Source organism: Ovis aries, chromosome 21 (genome assembly GCF_016772045.2).
Source record: "Ovis aries strain OAR_USU_Benz2616 breed Rambouillet chromosome 21, ARS-UI_Ramb_v3.0, whole genome shotgun sequence".
NCBI lineage: Eukaryota > Metazoa > Chordata > Mammalia > Artiodactyla > Bovidae > Ovis > Ovis aries.
Window position 1 is genome coordinate 43,763,936 of NC_056074.1, and position 26,295 is coordinate 43,790,230.

The window sequence follows — 26,295 nt, forward strand, 5'->3', positions numbered from 1 at the left end:
GGCAAGAATACTGGAGTGGGTGGCCATTTCCTCCCCCAGAGGATCTTCCCAACCCAGGGACTGAACTCTCTTCTCCTGTACTGGCAGATGAGTTCTTTACCGGTGAACCAACTGGGAAACCCGAATGGCAGAAAGGCAACAGGCAAATCTCTAAACCCAAGCAAATGACACAGCACAATTCCAAATAAACCTGGGCCAGAGAGGAAGCCTCAGAGGAGAGGAAAAGACATAGAAATGAATGAAAATAAAAACACAGCATCTCAAAATTTGTAGGACACAGCTAAAGCAATGTTGAGAATGCTTATCTTAGAAATAAATGACCTACATGCCTACCTCAAACAACCAGAATGAACAAAAAAGCAAAATAAATCCAAAGCAAGGAGAGGGAAATAAAATGGCCAAGACAAGACAAAATATGAAATAAAACTAGGGAAAGGGGGAAGAGAGAAAAATCGTTGAAACAAAAAACTGGTTCATTGCAAATAAATGAAATTGATAAACTTCTAGCAAGACAGAGAAACATAAAGAGAGAAGACGCAAATCACCAATTTCAGGAATGAAATGGAGGATTCATTAGAGATCTTGTAGCCATTAAAAGGATAACGCTACCAACCGAATACGTGCATGCTAAGTCGCCCCAGTCATGTCCCACTCTGTGACTCAACGGGCTGTAGCCCGCCAGGCACCGCTGTCCACGGGGATTCTCCAGGCAAGAATACTGGAGTGGGTTGCCATGCCCTGCTCCAGAGGGTCTTCCCAACCCAGGGATCAAACCCATGTCTCCTGTGGCTCCAGCATTGTGCGTGGATTCTTTCCTGCGGAGCCACCGGGGAAGGCACGGACAGAATGTACCCCTCCAAAACTCATATGTTGAAACTCTACCCTCCCACCTTGTGGTGGTGTTTGAAGGTGGGGCCCCCATGATGACATTAATGCCCTTGAAAACATCTGGAGAGAACTTGCTTCCCTCCCTGTTTTTCTCCGCGGGAGACTACAGGGAGAGCTCAGAGGCTGCTCTCTGGCACAGACCCTCACAAGACCCCAAACCTGCTGACAGCCTGCTCACAGAGTTCCTGCTTCCGGGTTCCTGAGAAATAATTTCTGTTGTGTATAATCCACCCAGTCAATCAGTTCAGTTCAGTTGCTCAATCGTGTCCCACTCTTTGCGACCCCATGGATTGTAGCGCACCAGGCCTCCCTGTCTATCACCAACTCCCAGAGCTTGCTCAAACTCATATCCATCGAGTTGGTGATGCCATCCAACCATCTCATCCTCTGTCATCCCCTTCTCCTCCTGCCTTCAATCTTTCCCAGCATCAGGGAATGAGTTAGTTCTTCACATCAGGTGGCCAAAGTATTGGAGCTTCAGCTTCAGCATCAGTCCTTCCAATGAATACTCAGGACTGATTTCCTTTAGGATGGACTGATTTGATCTCCTTGCAGTCCAAGGGACTCTCAAGAATCTCCTTCAGCACCACAGTTCAAAAGCATCAATTCTTCAGTGCTCAGCTTTCTTTATGGTCCAACTATCACATCCAAACATGACTACTGGAAAAACCATAGCTTTGACTAGACGGACCTTTCTCAGTAAAGTAATATCTCTGCTTTTTAATATGTTGTTGAGGTTGGTCATAGCTTTTCTTCCAAGGAGCAAGCATATTTTAATTTTATAGCTTCAGTCACCATCTGCAGTGATTTTGGAGCCCAAGAAAATAAAGTCTCTCACTGTTTCCATTGTTTCCCCATCTATTTGCCATGAAATGATGGGACCAGATGCCATGATCTAAGTTTTTTTGAAAGTTGAGTTTTAAGCCAACTTTTTTACTCCCCTCTTTCACTTTCATCAAGAGGCTCTTTAGTTCCTCTTCACTTTCTGCTATATGGGTGGTGTCATCTGCATATCTGAGGTTATTAATATTTCTCCTGGCAATCTTGATTCCAGCTTGTGCTTCTTCCAGTCTGGAATTTGCAAGATGTACTCTGCATATAAGCTAAATCAGCAAGGTGACAATATACAGCCTTGACGGACTCCTCTCCCAATTTGGAACCAGTCCGTTGTTCCATGTTCATTTCTAACTGTTGCTTTTTGAGCTGCACACAGATTTCTCGGGAAAGCTATGGCACCTTGCTACAGCAGCGCCAATGGGCTAAGACACAAAATGAGGGAATTCTACACATCACTGTGTTCAGAAATCCTAAGGCTTTAGGAAAATGGACTCATCCTCAAAACTGCACAAACTACCAAAACTCAATCAAGATGAAGGAGACAGTTTGAATAGCCTTGTAACCGTCAAATCTTATGGATAATTTTGAGAAACTGGGCCTCATCAAAAGTTAAATTCTGGACTTCCCTGGTGACTCAGTGGATAAGGATCCACCTGCCAATGCCAGACAGCAGATAAGGATCCACCGGTTCAATCCCTGGTCCAGGAAGATTCCACTTGCCTCGGAGCAAATAAGCCTGTGAGCTGCTCAGGCCACACCTGCTGAAGCCCACACGTCGTAGAGCCTGCGCTCCCCAGCAGGAGAAGCCCGAGCACCGCAGCGAGAGAAAAGCCCCTACTCAGCGCAGCGAGAGAAAAGCCCCTACTCAGCACAGCGAGAGAAAAGCCCCTACTCAGCGCAGCGAGAGAGCAGCCCTCACAGCAATGAAGACGCAGCACAGCCCCCAAAATCCACAAAAGTTACATTTTGTTTTGTGAAATATCTTGTAAAGAAGATGAAAAGATAAGCTACCCAGCAGGTCCTTGTCGGTTATCCATTGTGAATATAGCAGGGTGTATGTGAGATTCCCAGACCCCCTAACTATCCCTTCCCCCTCGGCAACCGTAAGTTTGTTTTCCAAGTCCATGAGTCTCTTTCTGTTTACATGGAACTCTACGTGATATGTGCCGGCCTGGGAGGAGGGTTTGGGGGAGAATGGATCCATGTATACGTACGGCTGAGTCGCTTCGCTGTTCACCTAAAATGACCACAGTATTGTTGATCGGCCGTGTGTACAGGCTTAGCGGCTCAGCCATGTCTGACTGTTTGCGATTCTGTGGACTGTAGCCTGGACTGCAACACACGGAGGCTCTGCGGGGGAGACAGAGCAGGAAGGAAAATGTGTAGTGAGTCAAGAAAGGCTGCGTGCCAGGGCCAGGGCCGCACCGCGGCAGGGGTGCAGCAGGTGGAGCGTGGCCCAGCCCTGCTCGGACCACCTCCCACCCCAGCCTCCTCCCCTGGCTCCATCACGTCTCCCTTACGGTCAGACACCCCGTGGCCTCGGAACTTGCTCTTCTTTCAGCTCTCCCCCCGTTGGAGACCGCATCCTGGAGGTGCTGAAACAGAGCCAACCGGATGGATAGAGGCAAGTGAGAAGCTTTATTCTAAGACTGGCTCACACGACAGTCATGGAGGCCAGGAAGTCCACCGTCTGCCACCCACAAGCTGGGAACCAGAAGAGCTGGTGGGTAATTCAGTCTGAAGGCCTGATAACGGGGGCGGGGGGCCACGGGGCAATGGTGCTCCAGTGGAGACGGAATCCTCCCTTCCTCTGCCTTTTCATCCTACTTGGATGATGCCCACCTGAACTGGGGAGGCTCACTCGCGTTTCTTAGACAATTCAAGTGCTCATCTCTTCTAGAAACACCCTCACAGACACACCCAGAAATATTTTACCAGATCGCTGGGCGGCCCTTGGCCCAGTCAGGTTAACACATATGATTAACCATCATAAGCAACATCTATTTGCAGGATGCTCCCAAATTCACGGGCTTCCCTGGTGACTCAGACAATAAAGAATCTGCCTGCAACGGGGGAGGCCTGGGTTTGATCCCTGGGTTAGGAAGATCCCCTGGAGAGGGAGTGGCAACCCACTCCAGTACGCTTGCCTGAAAAATTCCACGAACAGAGGAGCCTGGCGGGCTACAGTCCATGGGATTGCAAAGAGTCAGACAGGACTGAGCGACTTTCACTCTCCCAAATTCCCTCTCCTGCCCAGATTTCTGTCCCAAACCCTGGCCCCGTGCGTCCCATTGTCCGTGAACATGTCTAACAGGTTCTCCCCACATTCACCCTGGGCTCGGGTAGTCGCTGGGCAGCCACAGTGAGCAGCAGCTTGAAGTGGGATCTCGGTTCCCTGGGAATCAAACGCAGACCACGGCAGTGAGAATGCCAGGCCCTAATCGTTAGAGCACCAGGAGCTCGTGGCCAGCAGCAGGGCCCTGGAGCCTGCCTGAGCGAAGGAAGAGCTCAGCAAAGAGAAGAAAGCAGTGAGGCAGGGAAACTGCTTATTATGGGAGAAGATCCATTAGAGAAAGCGCGAGCAGGCCGAGAGAGACAGACATACACCTCAAGGTGGCTTAAACCACTTACCTGAAGAACTGACTGCTTTGCTCCAGCCAGTCCCTCCTAAAGGAAACCAGCCCTGGATATTCACTGGAAGGACTGCTGCTGAAGCTGAAGCTCCAATCCTTTGGCCACCTGATGCTAAGAGCCAACTCATTGGAAAAGACCCTGATGCTGGGAAAGACTGAAGGCAGGAGGCGAAGAGGACGACAGAGGAAGAGATGGCTGGATGGCATCACCGACTCAATGGACATAAGTTTGAATAAGCTCCGGGAGTTGGTGAAGGACAGGGAAGCCTGACATGCTGTGGTCCATGGGCTCACAAAGAGTTGGACGTGACTTAGCAACTGAGAAACAGCAACAACAACTCACTTTCGCGGGGGAAGTTCTTCTGGGTTTCCTCTGGCCGATCGCGTTGCTTGTCTGCCCCAGAGTCCATACCTTCTCTGATGCAGGGTCCTCCCCTGTGCGCGTGCGCATCATTTAGCCAAGATGGATTCCAGCGCAAGGGTCTCTGGGGAGTTGGTAGAACATATTATGGCCTAGCATCCCCTCCCTTGAGGACCCTTTCTGTGCGTGTATAGTCTGGGCGGGGGGGGGGGTCTCCTTGACCCCAAGAATGGGAAGTATGTGGTCTCTTCATCCCTTCCCTAGGCAGGGCTCAGCCCCTTGCTGTTCCTGCCATTCCCGTCATCTTAAAGTGTCCACAGGAGACAAAGCCCGGCTGCGTATCCTGTTCCTGTTATTACATCTATTTTTCAAATGTAAACAGGAGGCTAGAGGTAAATGTCTAAACTGGGACCCACCTGTCTCCTGCTCAAACCCACCCACACCTTCCCCAGGTGAGCCAGCAGCCAGTCCACCCTTCAGGCCCGACAGCATCCTCAATGCTCCTCACTCACATGCAGCCCCGACCAAAAGACAGACGCCGCCTTCCCATCCCCCCCACTGCACCTGCTCCAGGAACCTTCACCTCTCATCTGCATTACTGAGGGGTCCCTTGGATTCTACCTGGTGATTCTTTAGAAATGTAGCTCAGAGCCCACGGTAGCATTATTCATAATGACAAAAAAGGCGGAAAAAACTCAAAGGTGCATCCACGGATGATGGAATAGATAAAGGTGACCCCCTCGCAGGACAGGGTACTATTGACCCATCAAAAATGACTTTCCTGGTGACTCATTTGTTTTGAGGTTCCCTGACGGCTCACTGGTAAAGAATCTGCCTGCAACGCAGGAGACTCAGATTCAGTCCCTGGCTCCGGAAGATCCACGGGAGAAGGAAATGGCAACCCACTCCAGTATTCATGCCGGGGGAACCCCATGGACAGAGGAGCCTGGTGGGCTGCAGTCCACGGAGTCACAGAAGAGTCAGATACAACTGAGTGATCAAACAGCAACAAGAAGAAAACCAGCTGTTTTGCTGAAAGTTTTGTTTTAGGTTCAAGAGATTCATTAACAAAAGAAACCATTCGTTACACACAAATAAACAGTTTCTATTTTTGTATAGATATTTGGCTTAATCTCAATATACGGTCATTAAAAGAAAAGAAATAGAAACAACAGAGAGAAGAAACACATACATCACCAAATGGGGCCAACAACCTACACCCAGACTTGAACGGTGCTGGGAAGCCCCTCATGAAAACCAATGTGGAGTCCCAGCTGGGAAAAGGTCCTGGGCAGTGTGTCTATCCCACGGATGAGACTTCAGATTCTAGTGTGAGGGGGCTCCCGCTTATCATCCCACTCAGTAAATGGAGGTCATCATCAGTTTGCCTGCAAAATGCAGCTCTGGTTTTACTTTAACTTTTTTACAATATGGTTTGTTTCACCTTGTGAGTCATAGGATTTCATTAGACCCTGGGGGACTGGCCAGACCCTCAGGGGCTCAAGAGATTCCAGGGCCCACTCCCTTTCTTACCTAAGGGCCATCTGATTTGCTGTGCTTGCGTGCAGGCACAGAATCTGGGCAGTATCCAGGCAGGTCAGGAGCAGCTCAGAGGCCTGGTCTCCTACTTCTGAAGCCTGAACAAGACTTTAATTTCCCCAATACCAGTGGTTAAGAATCCGCTGCCAATGCAGGGGACGTGGGTTCAATCCCTGATTTGGGAAGATCCCACGTGCCACAGGGCAGCTAAGCCCATGTGCTTCAACTACTGAAGCCCATGTGCCTAATTTTTGTGTTAGCCACTCTGTTGTGTCCAACTCTTTGCAACCCCATGGACTATAGCCCACCAGGCTCCTCTCTCTATGGAATTATCCAAGCGAGAATACTGGAGTGGGTTGCAATTCCCTTCTCCAGGGGATCTTCCTGACCCAGGGATCGAACCCTGGTCTCCAGCGTTGCATGTGAATTCCTTACCATGTGCCTAGAGCCTCCAACAAAGAGTAGCCCCCACTGGCAGCAACTAGAGAAAGCTCGTGCACAGCAGCACAGCCAAAAATAAATAAATAAAGTAAAAAGAGGGCTTCCCGGGCGGCACTTTAGGGGTAAAGAATCCAACTGCTGATGCAGGAGATGCAAGAGATGTAGGTTTTTATTCCTGGAGAGGGAAGATCCCCTCAGGGAGGAAAGGGCACCCCACTCCAGTATCCTTGCCTGGAAACTTTCACGGGCAGAGGAGCCTGGGGGGCTACAGTCCATGAGGCCTCAAAGAGTCGGACACAATTGAGCACACACACGATATAAAAAGGAAGGAAGCACTGTCACAGGCTACAACACGCGCGAACCTTGAAGACGTCACACTCAGTTCAAGAAACCAGGCCCCAAAGGCCCCACAGCGTGTGCTTCCGCCTACATGAAACGCCCATCGTGGTCAAATCCAGGCAGACAGATGCCTACTCGTGGTTGCCAGAAGCTGGAGAAAGAGTGGGGGGCGGAGAGGAAGTGACTGCTGATGAGCACTGGTCTCTACAAAGGTGATGAAAATATTCTAAAATTAGCTAATGGTAGCGGTTGCACATTATAAATATGCTGAAAACCACTGAACTGTACACGTTTTAAAATACCGCTGTATCCATTTGTCTGAGTCAGGTCTAAGTTGCAGGAAGAGGGATTTTTGCTGCGTCATGCGGGATGTTTCCTGCCGGACTGCGAGCTCTCTAGTGGCATAGTGAAGGCTGTCACCTCCCTGCATGTGGGATCTTAGTTCTCCAACCAGGATTCCAATCAGCATTCCCTGCATTGCAAGGCAGGTTCTTAACCACTGCACCACAAGGAAAGCCCCTGAACTGTACACTTTAAAAGGGTGAGTTGCAGGGAATATGAATTACATCTCAATTTTTTCCCAACATAACTCAGATGGCTTCAGGCTTCTTCTCACCCTCTGCAGGGGCTTAGGGAAGGTAAAGCTGGGTTCCGACCTGGCTCCTCCTAATTCGCCCCCTCCCCTCACCGACCACCCCCTGCCTTCCCAGCTCTGCCCCAGCACCCTGCGCCCTCCTCGGTGCTTCTGCTCTTGCCGTGGGCCCGCCTTTACGGCCCCCACACCTCTCTACCTGGCCCCTCACGCCTGCACATTGGGGCCTGCTCCAGAACCGCCTTCTCCACATGTAGAGACCCCCACCTCCACACTCCCCACCTCCATGCTCTTGGCCCCTGGTTCGAGCTGACTTCTGGCTTAACGGCACTTTCTTATCTGCATGAGGTAACCTTGTGCACTGATGCTGCAAGCTCCGGGCAGGTGGGGCCTTCCACGCTTTGTTCCTGAATTGTCTCCAGGACCTACTCCATGGTACACAGTAGGCATCAAGAAACGCCAGTAAGCCTTCCACAATAACGACGATAACTTTAGAAATCACGTTTTTATCAAATTTTAAAAACTAAATAAAGCTCTTAAGTGTCTTTCCTGCACACAGATTTGCAGGGGTTACTAAAGGACATTCGTTGCTTAGTCGCTAAGTCCTGTCTGATTCTTTTGTGACCCCATGGACCGTGACGCCCCATCCTCTGTCCACGGGATTTCCCAGGCAAGCACTGGAGTCGGGTGCCATGTCCTTCTCCAGGGGATCTTCCTGTCCCAGGGATCGAACCCGCCTCTCCAACATTGGCAGGCCGATTCATTACCAGTGAGCCATCAGGGAAGCCCAAACGACATGCATTTTCACAAATGTTCATAAACTTGTTATTAAGAGCACCCGCAGCGCAACATTCCAAAGGAAACGGACGCTGACTGCGCTCTGGGTTTAGGGGTTCAGTTCAGTTCAGTCGCCCAGTCGTGTCCGACTCTTTGCGACCCCATGAATCGCAGCACGCCAGGCCTCCCTGTCCATCACCAACTCCCGGAGTTCACTCAGACTCACGTCCATCGAGTCAGTGATGCCATCCAGCCATCTCATCCTCTGTCGTCCCCTTCTCCTCCTGCCCCCAATCCCTCCCAGCATCAGTCTTTCCAATGAGTCAACACTTTGCATGAGGTGTCCAAAGTACTGGAGCTTCAGCTTTAGCATCATTCCTTCCAATGAACACCCAGGACTGATGTCCTTTAGGATGGACTGGTTGGATCTCCTTGCAGTCCAAGGGACTCTCAAGAGTCTTCTCCAACACCACAGTTCAAAAGCATCAATTCTTCGGCACTCAGCCTTCTTCACAGTCCAACTCTCACATCCATACATGACCACAGGAAAAACCATAGCCTTGACTAGACGGACCTTCGTCGGCAAAGTAATGTCTCTGCTTTTGAATATACTACCTAGGTTAGTCATAACTTTTCTTCCAAGGAGTAAGCGTCTTTTAATTTCATGGCTGCAGTCACCGTCTGCACTGATTGGGACCCGTAAAGCTGCCGGTCCTCACAGGGAGACCGTCGTCAGGGCGCACCGACAGAGATCTTCCGGGTCCCCGGTCAGGGGCGGTGCCTGGCGTCAGCAGGGAGCCTCCCGGGCGGAAATGGCTACGGTTCGGCTTGCAGCGCATGCGCGAGTCCCGGAAGTTACCACGAGAGGACCGGCCCGGCGGGATACTTCCGGCGACGGGCTATCGAGCTCCCCAAACTGCATTCGCCGCCACTAGGCTGAGGCGCGAAGGGTCCGTGAGGAGGCGCGGCCCAGCCCGCGGGGACTCCTGTCGCCATGGACCCGTTCCTGGTGCTGCTGCACTCGGTGTCGGTCGGACTGTCGAGCAGCGACCTGACCCAGCTCAAGTTCCTGTGCCGGAACCGCGTTAGCAAGAGGAAGCTGGAGCTCGCGCAGAGCGGCCTGGACCTCTTCACCGTCTTGCTCGAGCAGAACGAGCTGAGCGCCGAGCGCACCGCGCTGCTGCGCGAGCTGCTCGGCTCCCTGCGGCGCGAGGACCTCCTGTGCCTCCTGGACGACTTCGAACGGGGCGCGGAGGCCGGGGCGGCGCCGGAGGAGCGAGGTGGGGGCGAGGGCCGGGGGCCGGGGTGCGGGCGGGAGGCGTGCGGGCGAAGGACGGGGAGCGGGGGCCGGGCGCGGAGCGGCGCGGGAGGAGAGGGGCGAGGGGTGCCTGGGGACCCTGTGGGGGTTGGCGGGGTCAGCTGTCGATCTTCCAGGCGCCCAGCCTTTTCCGGGTTCGGTTTCCGTGGGTTTTCCCTAAACAGCCCCGAGAGACGGGAACGTGGCCGCTTTGCGGACAGGAGAACCAAAGCTCAGAGAAGTTAACTTAGCCTAAGTTGCGGAGCGTGGACAACCACCGCCCCCTGCCCCATCCAGCCTCAGTGCTTTCTTCTCCACCCCTCTCCCTCCAGGAAAGTTAGAAGTTATTGGACAGAAGAAGACGTTGCTGACCTCCCGGGCGGGACAGGGGTGAAAGGACTCCAGAAGAGCCTCAGCAGGAAGGGCGGGTTGATAGGGCGCTGCTTTTGTATAAGGGATTCTTCCTGGCTCTGCCATTCTGTGGCTGGCTGTGACCTCAGGAAGTGACTTGCACTTCCCTTCCCTGGGCCTCCACTTCCTGCTTTCTCCCAGTGGTCAGCAACACAGGTGCCCACCTCACGGGGCTGGAGGAGTTGGCATACAGGCTGACAGCGTATCAGGGGTTTGTGGTTGGAGATGAAGCTTTGCTTCCAAGAAGCATTTTGTCTAGTCTGATCTCAGGAGTGACTTCTCAGCAGATGAGGACATAGTAGCCAGGGACTGAAGCCTGGTGTCAGTCAGGGCATCTTCCAGAGCAGCAAGTGGGCTGTTTAGGGCTGCCATACAAATGACTGTGTCTCAGTGGCTTAAAGCAACAGAATCTGCTGCTCTTACCTTTCTTGGGCCAGTGGTCAGATCCAGGTGTCAGTAGGCCATGCTCCCTCTGAGAGCTCTAGGAGAGGGTCCTTCCTCCCTCTTCTGGTTTCTGGGGACTCCAGGCATTCCTTGGCTTGTGACCACACCCCTCCAGTCTCTGCCTCCACGGCACGTGGTCCTGTCAGTGGATTTAGGGCCCACTTGAATAATCTAAGATGATCCCCTCATCTCGAGATCCTCAGCTTACTCTCACATCTGCAAAGACCCTTTTCCAAGAAAGTTCCCATTCACAGTTCCAGAGATTTGACATGTGTGTACCTTCTAGGGCCCCCCATTCAACCCCGTTGCAGGTTGGGATAGAGGTGCAACTCTACTCAGGCCTGAGTGGGCGTCTCCATTACAAGACCCCCCCAACCAGTAAGTCTTCAGAGCAGGCTGCGCCTTGTGGGTAGTGTTTCACGGTGTGGCTGGCTGAGGCAGCATGGAGCTTTCCCTGGTCCTTCTGCTGCAGGGTGGCGTCCGCCTCTGTGGAAGGGCCTTTCGGGTCCCCAGCACCTGGGTCAGCACCAGGAGGCCCGTCAGCCAGTGTGCGGTTATCTGTTTTCTAAACAGCTCCCCAGACCGCAGGTTACCACTCTGCCCTTTTCCCCCACCAGACCTGCGGGCGGCGATGGAGATCATCTGTGATAACGTGGGGAAGGACTGGAAGAGGCTGGCTCGTCGCCTCAGAGTGTCTGAGATCAAGATTGAAGCCATCGAGGAGAAGTACCCCCGGAACCTGGTGGAGCAGGTGAGGGAGCTGCTGAGGGTCTGGAAGAACAGCGCTAGGGAGGACGCAGCTGTGTCATGCCTGGTGAGCGCGCTCCGGGGCTGCCAGCTAAACGTGGTGGCAGATCTCATTGAGGAGGACCAGTGGGCCCAGGCCCGCCAGAGAAGGAGTGCAAACCCCGGGTCCCTCATGGCCTGGGACTCGGGCTCCGCTGCCCCGGGAGCCTCCTGACGACCCAGCGACTCTTCCATGGGGACCGAGGGCAGCTGCACGGTCCTGACCACGTGCCATCCGTGCCAGCCCCGTGAAGACTCAGGGAGGCGGCTGTGGGCCCACACTCCTCTGTGCCAGCCGGGTGGGGGCCACTGTGTGTACCATCGTCCCCATTAAATAAGCTCCTCCGGGAGGGCGTGTGGTGCCGTGCCCGGTATGAAGTAGGGGTCTGTGAAACTTGGTGCTCCCAGACACGAGAGGATGCGCAGCATTGAAGAGCGAGGAGCTGGAGGTCGTTGTGCTGGGGGCGCTGGGCTCCGGAACCCACGCTTGGAACGCCTGGCTCGTTCTCCTGCCCCTGCACTTGCCAGAGGCTTGGAGACTGGCAGTGCAGACCATCTCCAGGGCGGGTGGCGGGGTGAGGCGCGCCCTCACGGGTCTGGGAGGCAGCCCAGGCTCTCAGTGCTCGGGGAGCGAGCCCCCTGCCATGGGGCCAGGCAGCAGGCGCTCGGCACATGCTGGTTGTCAGATGAATCATGACTCCAGTTCCACAATGGATTGCTAACAGTCACTTTTTCTGATAACAAAAGTAGTAAGAAGCTGAATCCTCGGATTCTGAGAAGCACCTTTTCTTCCTGCTTGAAGTCCTGTTGAAGCAGGTGCCTTTGCAAGAGACCTCCACCTGACGGTTTCCTCTTCCCACGGATGGTGAGCTCATTTTACGGGTTCTCAGAAGTCCCGCTGTAGCCAATTTCACTGTCCCTTGACGGTTATCGCAGGCCCAACCTGTAGGAGGGTGCCTGTGTTTCCTATCAGCTCCAGGGACCACTGCCAACGGGGGTGTTTACCGCAGTGGGCCATGATCTGCCAGAGGGCAGCCCTCACCTGCTGTGGGCCCTGCCTCCCTGCAGGAGGCATCAGAGAACCCCGCCGCGTACCTTCTAGCTGTGACCTTGGGAAAGCTCCTGACGTCATGCTGTGCCACCCTGACCTTGGGTTGCCAAGACAGCACTCGCCGCCCGGCTGTGGGCCCAGCCTTTGGCAGATCCTGACTGCGCCGGGCACTGCTGGGAGCTGAGCCCAGGCAGCAGACAAGACAGACATGGCCCTGCTCTGAAAGTCTGGCTGGAACACCGGCGTTAACCACGCGTCACAAGTTTGGGAGCTGAGCCCATTCAGCCCCAGAGCCATGGCCCAGCCCAGGGTGATGTGCTGAAGAGGCTTTGGGTCAGGGCGAGTCTGTGTGTAATAGTAACGTCACCACCACCAGTAAAGGCGGGGCTTGGCCAGTGGGTTGCCTTGGGAAATGGGTGTTCTGGGAAATGTGCCCACGTGTCTTGACCAGAGGCAGACTACGAGATGGTGCCCATCCCTCGTGGTTTATGGCAGATGCTACTACCAATGGGTGAGGATCCTGAGCATCCTGAGACCTGGCCTGCATCCCCATGTGGTCCTCACAGCGGGGAGGGACCACCCCTCCGTCACTCCAGGTGTTCTTACGGACATTTGGACATGTGCTTACAGCACTCAGAGCTTTCCATTGCTTGGGCCCGGCGCTGCCACTGGCTCACTCCGTGCTGCGTCCTCGAGGGTGAAGCACTGTCCCCCAGACACTGACATCTGGGATTGCCCTCCTGCCGTGGATGGTGAAGCAGTTGGAACAGCCTCAGCAAACCTGTCATGTGACCTAAGGTCGGGGCAGAGAGGCGCCTCCTCCAGGCACTGCTGTCAGCCTCCCTGGGGCCTGGAGGTGGCCTGCCCTGGCGCCTGAGGTCGGGGCAGAGAGGCGCCTCCTCCAGGCACTGCTGTCAGCCTCCCTGGGGCCTGGAGGTGGCCTGCCCTGGCGCCTGTGGGCCACTGGGGCAAAGCCACAGAGCCTGGTGGCAGGCGAACTTGCAGAGGACACTGCCTCCGAAGGTGGGCTGCAGGCCGATGGGAGCATCCAGGCGCTCCACCGTCAGCAGTCAGGAGGCTTCCACCGCAGCTGCCCTCCAGGCGCTGAGGTGAGACTGCACAGGCTGGCGGCATGAATGGACAGTGCAAGTGGACAGAGAAAGCAGCAGGGCCTGTCCGGGCCCCAGGGGTGGAAGGTACACAGCGTCAGAGGGCAGCTCTGGACAGTGCGGGCCCCGAGGGTGGAAGGTAGACAGCCAGCGTCAGAGGGCAGCTCTGGACAGTGCGGGCCGCAGGGGTGGAGGGTAGACAGCCAGCGTCAGAGGGCAGCTCTCTGGACAGTGCGGGCCCCAGGGGTGGAGGGTAGACAGCCAGCGTCAGAGGGCAGCTCTGGACAGTGTGGGCCCCAGGGGTAGAGGATAGACAGCCAGCGTCAGAGGGCAGCTCTCTGGACAGTGCGGGCCCCAGGGGTGGAGGGTAGACAGCCAGCGTCAGAGGGCAGCTCTCTGGACAGTGTGAGCCCCGGGGGTGGAAGGTAGCCAGCCAGCGTCAGGGCAGCTCTGGACAGTGAAGGCCCCGGAAGGTAGCCAGCGTCTGGACAGCGCGGTCTTCGTGTGTGCTGTCTGTGTCCCCGCTTCTGTGGTGTGGCTTTCAGGTGTCCACCAGATACGGCCCTGGGTGTCACAGAGACCATGGAGGCCACCAGGGGCTCTTCCCCTTGCGTCTCCACCACTCTCGGAAGAGGCCATTGGGTATATCGGAGGTGCTTGTCCGCGTCTGCAGTGCCATTCTCAGCTTGAAGACGAGCTGATGTCACCCAGCGCCCAGAGGGCTGTCCAGTGCTGTTCTGCTCTGCACGGCCCCTGACACCCGGCCTTGCTGTGCACAGAGGGCTCTTAGTTCCCCAGCCAGGGACCAAACTTGCGTCCCCTGCAGTGGAAGCACGGTCCCAGCCGCTGGACCGCCAAGGGAGTCCTGTCCTGGGTCTTCTCACTGCCCCTCCTGAGACAGACATGTTTGATCAGAACTGGGACCTGGGGGCCAGTCAGTGACACCCCACCCGACGGAGCTGTTGCAGTTTCAGCAAGGATTTCTGGCAGCTTCACAGAAAGTCAGTCTTCTGTGAAGTTTTTCCAATAAACGAACACAAAGCAGGCACACAAGGCGCAGGGTTGACTCGAAGGCGAAAGAAGTGCCTTTTGCTCTCAGTCCTCCCCTGAGGACGGAAAGAAGGGTCCCCGTGTGTGTGCTCTGCCGGAGATTTCCTGGCAGTGAAGGGGTGTTGAACAAGTGTCTGCTGAGATGAAGGGTCACCGTCTCCTGGCCCTGCAGGTTTCCCGGTTTCCTAGTCTGCCCTCCACCACGCCACCCCCAGCCTTGCTTCTGGGCGCACACAGCTGTTGGTGACCACCCAGGGTCCTCATGCCCTCCAGACTCTTCCCTTGGGGTAGGGGGTTGACAGTCCCTCATCCATCTTACTCTCCCCACTAGCTCCCACCTGCTCCCCTTCCTCCTTGGCAGCCCCACAGGCACCCCGAAACGGCACTGTGGAGCGGAGGCCCCCAGCCCCCCTCCCTGGCCCCTCCCCGTCCCTTTCTCAAGGTCCCGGGCTGACCCTGCCGTTCGAGGGGGCAGGTCACAGGTTCCAGGCACCACAGGGCCAGCCTGCCCACCACAGACCTTAGACTTGGCACCACAGTTCAGTGGGCCGCCCTCAGGCCCCACCCAGGCCCCTTCCCTGGGGCGTGCGCTCCCATGTAACAGCAGCGGCTCCCTGGACACGACCTCCAGAGCCTCGCCGCTCTCAGGACAGCCCCGGCCCAGCCCTCCCAAAGACCCCGCTCTGTATTCTGAGAAACCGCAGGCTCTCCACACGTTTCTCAGTTGTGTATTTTTATTTCCACGGTAACTGAGTCATCCTGCTGGCTGCTTCCTAACCACAGGGTTTCTGTGCCCATTGCACTTTGGAACCAAGACAGGCAGGCCTGATGCGGGGTAGCACACACGCGAAAGGGGCCAGTCACCCTCCATCTGCTGGCAGTTGAAAACTGTTTGCATCACAGAAGCCCTCAGCTCCCTGAGTCAGTGACAGTTAAGACTATGGCAAGAGTCCCACGTGGGTGCCAACCACATTCGTTGTCCCGGGGGCACGGAGGCCAGCTCACTGTGCGCGCAGGGTGCCCATCGGGTGGAGGCCATCATGGAAGAGCATGGGCCACTTGGACACCCAGGCAGAGCCACGCTGCCCGCCCCACACCTGCCTGGTGACAGTCTAGACTCGGGCGACGACTCTGTTTCAGCACACATGTTCCATGGGACAGAAGTTCTGTCTGGGGAGATGACAGAGTTCTCAAGACAGATGGGGTGATGCTGACGACACTGTGAGTGAAAAGGTGAATTTCCTGTTGTGTGTGTCTGTGCTACAGTTTTAGAAACCCTACTTCACAGTGACCATTTAGTTACATTCTTAGTCTAAATTGTTTCAAGTGTCTCATGTGAATTTGGTAGGCCTTTTATGAGTTATGACGGCTAGAAGCATAAGTTTGTATCTGGCTTATGTGTGCATCAAAGCAACATTGTTATAATAAATAGAAACATGCCCGTCTCTGGGAGTCTGGGTCCCCATTAGGCCTTCCAGAGGGCTTTCTGGCTACAGAAACCGCTCTGCTGGGCTCCCAGGTCCCGGGCCCTCGTCCCAGCTTTGTGAGGAATAGAAGGGGCCCCCAAGCCCCGGGCAGCTTGTTCCCCAAGCGCCCACCCCGGTCCCCAGGGCCTGAGATCCGCCTCCAACACCCAGTGTGATGCGGCCTCGTCCAGCCCCACGGGCCCGCGGTGGACCTCGGCTGCTGCGTTGCCCTTCCCACCAGACGCTCTTACTCTTTCCTGAGGTCTCCAGCGCTGCCGAGGCTCACTGTGTGCTCGCTGAGCAGGTGAGTCAGCCAGCTGTGATAAAAGGCCAGGCCCAGGCGCCCAGTGCAGGGGGCCTGTCCTCCCATCGGGCCCTGCAGTGATGGAGACCCAGCAGGTACCCTTCACACCGCCTAGTCCCAACAAAGTCCAGCCAGGGAGGCCCCCCACCCCTGAATTGCCGCCGGCTGCCCCAAGGGTCCCCTCCCCAGGCAGGGTTGATGGCACATGCGGAAGAACACACGCATCTTGGGTCTGAGTGCTCCGAGATGTGTGGTCTGCTCACACACCCACCCACACACCCAAGTCTTCACTCAGTAGGTTCTCAGCAAAGGGCTGACAGCTCAGATGGGGTGGGGGGTGGTGCCCACTAGCTCCCTTCTAGCTGGTGACCCCCCAGTGGAGCCCCAGCTCCTTGTCTCCCTGACAGCAACCCCCCCACCCAGCCAGTTGCTGCAGGGTCCAAGGAGGCAAGTGGTGGTAAGTGGCTGGAAGTTACTGGCATGTGGTAAAGGTCACTATGTCATTCTTGTAATTATTCCCAAGTGACTGTGTGTGTTTCAGATGACTTGCCTTTATACCAGCTTGTCTCGATATAAAACTCAGATCACAGTCATTCCCCAAGGTCCTTGGAGGCATCAGGTGATGCCTGGGGAACCCGCTGTAATGCCTCTCACTGAGAGACACGTGACCCAGCCCCAGCCCCCGGAATCCTCTTGCAAGAAAGCGCAGTCCTCTGTCCTCTGGTCACACTGATGTCATTTGCAGCCCAGACCATAAACCACACAACTGTGGAAATATAGGTGAACGTAAGTAGGAGGACAATATGGGCTTCCCAAGTGACGCAGTGGTAAAGAATCCGCCTACCAATGCAGGGGACACAAGAGACTTGGGTCAGATCCCTGGGTCGGGAGGATCCCCTGGAGAAGCAAACAGCAGTCGACTCCAGTATCCTTGCCAGAATAAATTCCTTTGACAGAGGAGCGTGGTGGGCTACAGCCCCGCGGGGTTGCAAAGAGTCAGACACGGAGCACAGGGAAAGAGAGATGGACAAGGCTAGAGACTGACTCCTCTTCCTCACACGATGGGGGGCCTCATAGAGGCCAAGGACAACAGAATTAATAAGAGCGATGTGATAGGGATAGAGGACGGTGCCACCGAGAGGCATAGCGTCCCCTGGAGCCAATGGCCCGGGGTCGCGGCCGGGCTCTGCTGCTGAGCAGCTCCAAAGTGCTGAGATGAGCTCACCTACAAGACGGGTTACTATACGGCCTGCCTCAAAGGAATCGGGTGCTGGGGGGCTCTGCCGGCAGTTCAGAGAGCTCAGGGCGGGTACAAGGACACCTGCGCAGCCTCCTGGCCACACGGGCGTTTGTGTAGCAGACAGCAGAGCCAGGAGCAAGCAGCGCGGTGCCCCGAGCATCCAACTCGGCTTGTTCCACCTGAGCTCCGTCACGCGTGCCAGCCCTTCTTTATACAATTCTTGAAGACGCTTTGGATTTTCTGATGCCCTGAAAAGCATCCAAGGGATCAAACGGGAATTTAGAACATAAAGATGGTGTGTCAAGTCAGTGAGGGAAAAAAATCTGATCACTGGGCTTAGGACAACTGGGAAAGGTCATTGCATCCTTACCTTTCTCCTACCAAGGTAAGTCCAGGTGCAGACAAAATTCGGATATATATATATTTTTTAATAAGAACCCTAGGAGAATATCATCTTGAAGAACGAGAGGGCTGTGAAATAAAAGACTGATCAAGATCCGTTTGACAGCTTAGAAAACTAAAAATGTCAACTTGTCAAAAAATATAAGACACCTGGGCTTCCCTGGTGGTCTCATGGTTAAGAAACTGCCTGCCAGTGCAGGGGACGCAGGTTTGATCCCTGGTCTGGGAAGATCCCACATGTACAGGACAACGGAGCTCCCGTGCTGCAACTACTGAGGCCACCCTCCCCGGAGCCTGGGAAGCCTGAACGCAGCAGCTGGAGGGAGCCTCAGCGCAGCAGCTGGAGGGTGGCCCCGTACCGCCGCAGCCAGAGGGAGCCTCGGAGCAGCAGCTGGAGGGTGGCCCCGTACCGCCGCAGCCAGAGGGAGCCTCAGCGCAGCAGCAGAGATCCAGGGCAGCCAGATACATGTTTCCATATATACGTGTATATGTTCTTCAGTTGCTAAGCCGTGTCCGACTCTTCTGCAACCCCATGGACTGCAGCCCGCCAGGCTCCTCTGTCCATGGGATTTTCCAGACAAGAATGCTGGAGTGGGTTGCCATTTCCTCCTCCAGGGGATCAGAGTTTGAACCCAAGTCTCCTGCATTGCAGGCAGATTCTTTACCATGGAGCCACCAGAGAAGCCCGATATATATTACCAACAAGTTTAAAGACACGGCCACTTGTCTTTAAAGGAAATAAAGCTTTAAAAGCTAAAGGAAGTGAGGTCTAGGGTGAACAGCCTGCCCAGCGTCATTCGCTCAGTCACTCGTCAGCAAGGGTTTGGTGAGCACTCAGCGCGTGCAGTGTAGACCTTAGCAGGACAGGAGCTGCTTCTGTTCCAGCAGAAGCAAACCAAACCCCTCCCAGGAGGGTGACACTGAGCTGCCTCCTGTACCTGCTGGGTCCCCAGAGCTGAGCTCTGAGTCCTTTTGGCTCTGAGCATCCAATGTCTGGACCCACGCAGGGGACAAGGCCTCACAGAGGAAGGGGTCACTCCTTTGCCTGCAGGCACTTACTTCTTACTGGTATTGAACTCTCAACCCTGGATTTCCTGTGAGTAAATTTGGGAGTACTCTGCCTTCCCCTGGGGCTTCCAGAGGACAAGGTCACCGAGAATTTAGTGCCGATCTATTATTACCCTGGCACAGTGACTGCCTTAGGCCCTGGGGAGGAAAGAGAGGGCTGGGATGAATAAAACATGGTGCTGATGTTCAGACAGAGAAACAGGTGGAGAAATAAGTCCTGAGAGAGTGATCTGCCAGGTCACAGGCAGAGAGAGGACGAGAACCCAACCCTCCTGACTCCAAGGACGCTGCAATATCCAGGACATCCAACTGTGATTCAGACAAGGGGCCTTTTGAGCTGGGTTTCATAGGATTAATAGGAGTTTGCTAGAGGGTGCATGGTTTAGGCACAGGACAGTGAGTGCAAAGGCCAGGAGGCAAGAAACTAGAGGGCTTGTTCAGGAGGCAGCATGTAGGTGAGTGGGGCTGGTTCCAGGCAGGATCAGGAAAGTTACAAGGGAAAAAAGTGTGCTGGCGGTAATTGTCCCTTAGGAGGAAGATGGCCCTGGTTGAGGCTATATGGCAGCTTTGCCTCTTATTTTCGTCTCACAGAACCTTGAACTGTATCAAGAGAGGTGGTTTTCCCCCAAGCGGAGGAGCTTGGTGATCAGCACGAGGTCTGCCGTCACTCTGCCAGACCAATCAAGTCAGCCTGGCCCACAGAACTTTCTAGTCCCCATGCAGGCCTGGGGAAAGTGGCCCAGCTTGGGGTGGGGAGGAAGGCCGTGCCGTCTTCACCACAGGGCGGGAGTGACCCCAAAAGCTAAAATAAGGCTTGTGTGCTCCAAAAATACTCTGCTCAAAACACTGCAGTGCTGGAAACAGGCCTGTCTGCTGGCTTCCCGCCCGGGGACCGAGGCAGAGCAGGGAGCCACGCTTCTGTCGCCACCCCTTTTTATTTGGGGCCATCAAGCCCTTGCCACCTGGAGCTGCCTCCGCCCACGGAACTCTTGCCAGGGGGAGTCCGGGCACAGACGCAGGGGCCCTTCTGGTGCGAGGCCCTGCTCCTGACATCAGGGCGCAGCAGGGGGCCCGGGGGTGGGGGGCAGATCAGGGCGGGCTCCCAGGACTGTGGGGGCGTGGGCAGCCGACGCGAACAAGGTCATGAGTCCCGCCGCATGGGTGAACCAGGATGTCAGACTCAGGACTGCCCCGGGCTTAGCCTAGCGGACCCCAGCAGCCTCTGACCTACCGACCTCTGACCTGGTCCCCTTTAACTTCACCGCCTCAGCTCCAAGCCGCCTTTTTCTTCTTAAACCCCATCGCAAGCCCCCGACCTCAGCTCCTCCTTCCAAAGCGAACAAGCAGGCCGGCAGGAACCTGCAGCCCTTCCTGGGTAGGCTTACCTGGTGTGGGAGGAGGGGCGGTGCGGGGGGTCCCTTCTCAGCAGGCATGTAGCCACTATCCCCTACTTTACCCCTCACTCCGGCACCTGCCCCCCTGCCCCCCAGCCTGGCTCAGACCCTCTCAGCCTCTCTTCTGGGACAAACTTCCTCCCCAACTCCCCCGCCACCCCCGCCGGGGTCTCCCCTCCTGCAGGCCCCTCTCTACACCCCCCGGGCCTGAGATCCAGCCTGATCCTGAGCTTACACCCCCACTTCGTGTTTCCTTCTTCACAGCAGGTTTCCCAAGCGTCAGTAATTCCAGGGCCAGCTCGGCAGTTTGGGGGTGGGGGTGCTGCGCTGGGTGCCTCTGGTTGCGGCCAGCAGCGATTGCTCTCGCTGCAGAGCGTGGGCTCAGTAGTTGGGGCGCACGGGTTAGTTGTCTGGGGGCGTGTGGGATCTTCCCACACCAGGGATCAAACCCTCACCCCCTGCGTTGGCAGGTGGGTTCTCAATCGCTGGACCGCCAGGGGAGTCCCCAGCTTGGCAAGTTTTGTCTTTGCTCTGTACCACCTGTTCTTTTATTTTCTTATCTTTTCCTCCAAAGTGGCTCTCTTTCCTCACCGAATTTTAAATGAAAAGGAACATAATTTCTCCATCACAGAAGGAAAGCAGTCCATGGCAGACATGGCGGGGGTCCTCGGTGTCTGTTCATGCCTCCTCACTTCACACCACAGCCCTAACTTTTCACTGCCCGGATCCAGACTGTATCTCCCAATATGACTTGTAGCAAGGTATGACCGTTTAGCCGAAGTTCTACAGATGGGCAGCAGTGGTGGTTGGAACTTCTTAGAAGTTTTTTTTTGTTGTTTTTTTTTTTAAAGGGGGATATGCACTTGAGCATCCACTTCTTCCTTCCTTCTAGCTGGAATGCAGACATGATAGATGGAGCATGGGCAGCTGTATTGGACCATGAAGGAGTATAGCAGCAAGAAAGAAAAAGGCTGGGTTCCTGATGGTCACGGAACTTCCCTGCCAGCCTTGGAAAGGTCACCTCAAGACTGTGTTTGTATGAGAGAAATGCACGGAAACCTCTGTGACTTGGGGATTTCAGATGTTTGCCATAAACCTAATACCGGCTGAAACACGGCATTACTTGGAGTAAGCAGAAGGTGACTATAACAACAAGTGCAGTGAAAAATAATATTCTAAAACTGTTCATAGATTTAGTCACCCTTGAAGGCTCTGAACCAGGAGCTGCTCTTGTTTTTAAAGAAAAGAATAACAAAAAAGGAATTCGTCATCATGACCTCGAAACGATCTCAGTTGGTTCAGGACTGCTGGTTAACTGGAAGGGGAACATCTTTGTCTCCTTGTGACTTATGCTGTTCAGCGCCAGGTCCTTCCCTCACTGCTGCCTGAAATCATCCCACTGGACACACCCTGGAGGCCGTCAGCGCAGCACGAGGGAATGAAGCCTGCTGACACCCCTGCTCCCAGCCTAAACCAGCCTTCTGTTCCCTCCCCTGGGGCTCCCGGGCTCCGCCATAACCCGCAGCCACAGACGATGTTTATCACCCTCTGGAATTCCACTTCCTGCTGCCTTGCTCAACACCCGGCCACCACCCAGATATCACCCCGGGTCAGCCTTTAGTAGATGTTTCTCAAGCGCCCACTGTCTGTGGCTCCAAGCACTGGCTCCAGACCCAGACAGCCAGGCCTTGTCCCTGCTGGCTGGGTGACCTGAGCATGTCACATAGCTCCTCCCCGCCTCAGGCCTGCTCATCTGTAAGATGGGCATAAAGAGTTAGACTGATCAGTGCATGTCACGTGTTTGGAACAGAGCCAGCACTCACCCACCCCCTTGGACACATTAGCTGCTGTTGTTACACGTCAAGCAAGGGGGCTGCAGCAATGAGCAGCCAGGCACGGAGTCTACCGTCCTGGGCACCAGGGTCCCCTGGTCCCCTTCCAGGGGCCCCATAGACACATCGTCAGCCCTGCTGGCAGCACGACTCGCCCTCTGTGTTGACTGTGTCCCCCCGTGACGGGGGCTGGATGGTGGTGGACCGATAGGGGCCTGTCTTACTCACTGGACCAGGGACAAGTGGCAGCAGGAACTTCAAGTCACGTTCGACTCTGAGCGCCTAGCTGAGCAGGAGTCTGCACACAGCGGGTGCTCCGGGAAGCAGTATCAACGAGAGAACGAGCAGGCAAGACACCAGATGGGTGAAAACGGGGGACTGAGGGCAAGGCGCCCCTCTCAGCCCAGGTCTCTGCCCCCAGCCCAGCACTATTCCTTCTGTACCTGCCCCAAAGGCTTTGAGTGGCTTTTCAAAATTCTATTTATTTACTCATATTTTTGACAGAGCTGGGTCTTCATTGCTGCATGCAGGCTTTCTCTCGTGGCGAACAGGGGCTGCTCTCTAGTTGCGGGCCGCGGGCCGCTCATCGCGGGGGCTTCTCCGGCTGCACAGGCTTCGGTGGCACGGCGCCCAGCCTCAGTTGCTCCACGGCATGCGGGACCCTCCGAGAGCAGGGGTCGTAACTGCGTCCCCTGTGTTGGCAGGCGGATTCTTAACCACTGGACCACCAGGAATGTCCCCTACGTGGCTTTCTTCCTGGCCCAGACAGCCTCAGTGACATGCATTTATGCATACATTCAGGTGGAGAAAATGTTAGCTGTGTAGACCCTGGGCTGGGAAGTCATCAAACTGGCTTTGAATCCAGACTCTCCTGTTGGGCTGCTGTGCGGCCCCGGGGCAAGTTGATCCCAGCTCTCTGAGCCTGATCTTTCTCACTAAGAAACTGGCTGTCGACGCCATGATCTATTCCTGTATAACAGACGGCCACAACACGCAGTGGCTTAAAACACCAACCGTGTCCTGTCTCCCAGAGCGCCTGTGGGCTGGGAACCCAGCAGGGCTCACGGCCGGTTCTGGATCCAGGCCTCCAGGTTGGGCCTCCTTCCAATACGGCGACCCGAGGGCAGCCGAGTCACCTACCGGCGCCTCCGAGTGGCTCAGGGATCCCGGCCAGCGTGAATCTGCAGCCCACTCAGGTTCAAAGGTGGAAAAATTAGACCCCACTCCTTGGTGGGGCAGTGGGAAGGTTCTAGAAGATCAGGTGGAATTGGAGATGTTGTCCTAACCATCTTTTGGAAAATATAGTCGCCCCAGACGCTAACACTTCCGCCAGCCTCAGAGGGGCAGAGGAGGGTTTGTAGGAGGAGACCACTTGAAACAGTAGATGCTCCACGAGCAATCTCTGCAGTGGCTACAGCCATGATTGACTGGCTTCCAAGGTCTATCCGCTCCTCCCCTCCCCTTCCTTGGTCAGCTTACACCCTGTTCATAATTCACAGGAGTCAACTCCCAGGAGACAGCTGGGAAAAGTAAGGACCTGTCGGTTCACTTGGAGTGGCCATCTGCCAGACACAGGGCACGTGGCCCAGGCCGGGTGAGCCTCGGCAGCACCGCCTGGGAGCTGAGCACTTGCAAGGGCGTTGCCCGTCGTTCCAGCTGAGCACGTGGTGGCCACACGTGCCCAGCCAGAGAGCTCCGCCTCCATCGTCCGTCAGTGTGAGGCAGCACCCCCGTAGACGAGCCCCTTCCACATCCTGAGGGCTCTGTGGCTTGGTTTCCTCCCCCGCCAGCACAGCAGCGCCGAGCTAAGAATTTCTACTCACGGGGAACTGTGCACAGTTGGGCCCAGAGTGTGCGCTTATTGGTCAGCCTTTCTGTCATCCCTGTCGCCAGCTCTCTTTGTTACCAGACTCCAGTTTAGCTGCTCATCACTCAAGAATCCAGTACTGAGAGGCAAGTGCTGGGAAGAAGGACAGACAGCTTTATTGAGGAAGCCAGGGGTCCTGGGGAGAAGGTGGACTCAGGACCCAAACTAGCTCCTCCCTCCCCAGATTTTGCTTAGAGGTTTCACAGGGAAAAGAGGGAGAGGCTACATGCTGGGGAGGAGGTGGTGCGGCGTGTGAGACCTTCTTCTGATTGGTTGATAGTGAGGTAACTGGGAGTCAGCATCATCAGCCCTCTGGTTCCAGCTGGTCTGGGGTCTCTGAGCTCGTGGCAGCACGCGTTTAGCTTTGCCTGGTGTGGGTTCCGTTGAGCAAAGCAGCTCAATGGCCACGGCTCAGAATACCGCCCGCAGCCCTGGAGGAGGAGCTGAAGGCCCTTGCTTTGTACAGCGGCTGAGTTATCACTGTTTTCCCTTGTTTGACTATTTTCCTTTGTTTCTGCATTTTCTCATTTCTCTGATTAAGTTAAATTTATTCTTTGGAACTCAGGGAAGGCCTTGGCAGCTAAAACTTTTCTACCAACAAGAGGCAATCAGACCATGACCTTTCACGAAAGTAGACCCTAGCCTGGGGTCCCTTCCGTGATCCTCCCTCTACTGTATTCCAAGTAAATTTATGTCCACCTGCGACCCTCAAAGGGAACCTTGTTCGGAAGTGGGGGGTCTTTGCAGATGTGGTCAGATCAAGATGAGGTCATGTCGAACTTCCCAGGAGGTTCAGAGTCCTCCTGCCAATGCAGGGAATAACAGGTTCGATCCCTGGTCCAGGAAGATTCCGCACACCGTGGGGCAGCTAAGCCCGCGTGCCACAGCTGCTGAAGCCTGAACACCGAGAGCCCGTGCTCTGCGAGAGAAGCCATCGCGATGAGAAGCCCGCGAACCGCCACCAAGAGTAGCCCCTGCTCACGGCAGCCAGAAAAAGCCCACACGGCAACGAAGACCCAGTGCTGCCAAAAGTAGATGATACATGTGTTTTTAAGATGAGGTCGTATTGCAGTCAGGCGACTGGTGTCCCTCTAAGAAGAGGACGTCTGGTAATGCCGACAGAGCACAGAGGCAGAGGTTGGAGGTTTGCAGCCACAAGACTGGGAAGACTAGGGATTTTCTGCAACCGCCAGAAGCTAGAGAGGGGCTTGGGGCAGGCTCTTTCCCCAGAGACTCCAGAAGAAAGCAGCCCTGCCCACTGCAGACTCTGTGAGAATGTGTTTCTGTTGCTTTAAACAGTGCAGTTGCGGGGTGGGGGGGGGGGCATTTGTTACAACAGCTGCAGGTCACACAAACTCATCGCACGCTGCACTCCCAGCTACACCTGCCCTAAGGCCCTTCTGGTTCTTCCCACACTCACCCTGGTTCAGGCGGCCTAGTCAGCTCCTCTCCCTGACTTATCCACTGTGGCAGAAAAAAAGAAAGATTTCTTTTTAAAGAAAGTACAGGGACTTCCCTGGTGACCTAGTGGTTGAGAATCCACCTTCCAATGCAGGGAGGCAGGCTCAAGCCCTAGTCAGAAGCACCCCGCATGCCACGGGGCTACGGAGCCCACGGGTCACAACAACAGATCCCACAGGCTGCAGCGAAGACCTCCCGAGCCCTAGTCAGGAGCACCCCACATGCCACGGGGCTACGGAGCCCACAGGCCACAACAACAGATCCCACAGGCTGCAGCGAAGACCTCCCGAGCCCTAGTCAGGAGCACCCCGCAGGCCACGGGGCTACGGAGCCCACAGGCCACAACAACAGATCCCACAGGCTGCAGCGAAGACCTCCCGAGCCACAGCTAAGACCCAGTGCGGTCAAACAAATTAACAAGGAAAGTAATTTTTTTAAAGTATGTGTAACTATTCACAATACCCAGGACAGGGAAGCAACCTAAGTGTCCGTGGGCAGATGGACAAAGAAATTATGGTGCATAGACACAGTGGAATACCAGCCAGTCATAAAAAAGAGTGAAATAATGCCATTTGCAGCAACATGGATGGACGCGCAGATTATGGTGCTAGGTATCTGGAGGTGATCGTGCTACAGGGAAGTCGGACAGAGAAAGACCAATACGCCACATGTGGAATGCAAAACACGGCGCAAGGGAACTTATCTA

General features: G+C 55.2%; 1 protein-coding gene and 1 long non-coding RNA gene across 3 annotated transcripts; one reads left to right on the plus strand and one right to left on the minus strand.

The window, feature by feature from the left end:
* Positions 1–548: 548 nt before the first annotated feature.
* On the minus strand, positions 549–9,173 carry LOC121817559 (uncharacterized). Its single transcript, XR_009597859.1, has 2 exons — positions 3,246–9,173; positions 549–3,075 (listed from the first exon to the last, which is right to left on the minus strand). It is a non-coding gene; the product is annotated as an uncharacterized LOC121817559 (long non-coding RNA).
* Positions 9,174–9,320: 147 nt separating this feature from the next.
* On the plus strand, positions 9,321–16,000 carry FADD (Fas associated via death domain). Of its 2 annotated transcripts, XR_006057529.1 has the most exons (3): positions 9,321–9,687; positions 11,177–12,210; positions 12,414–16,000. XR_006057529.1 is itself a non-coding variant. In XM_012102212.4 (2 exons), exons 1-2 carry the CDS (start codon positions 9,402–9,404, stop codon positions 11,518–11,520), a joined length of 630 nt encoding a protein of 209 aa, XP_011957602.2. In that variant the 5' UTR covers positions 9,321–9,401; the 3' UTR covers positions 11,521–16,000. The 2 variants fall into 2 exon arrangements, 1 of the variants encoding a protein (XP_011957602.2); XM_012102212.4 differs by having other exon boundaries at positions 11,177–16,000.
* Positions 16,001–26,295: the final 10,295 nt, after the last annotated feature.

Coding starts and splice junctions, on each gene's coding strand:
- FADD (XM_012102212.4), top strand. CDS start 9,402: ATGGACCCGTTCCTGGTGCTGCTGCACTCGGTGTCGGTCGGACTGTCG. Junction 9,688..11,176: donor GGCGGCGCCGGAGGAGCGAG/GTGGGGGCGAGG, acceptor TTCCCCCACCAG/ACCTGCGGGCGGCGATGGAG.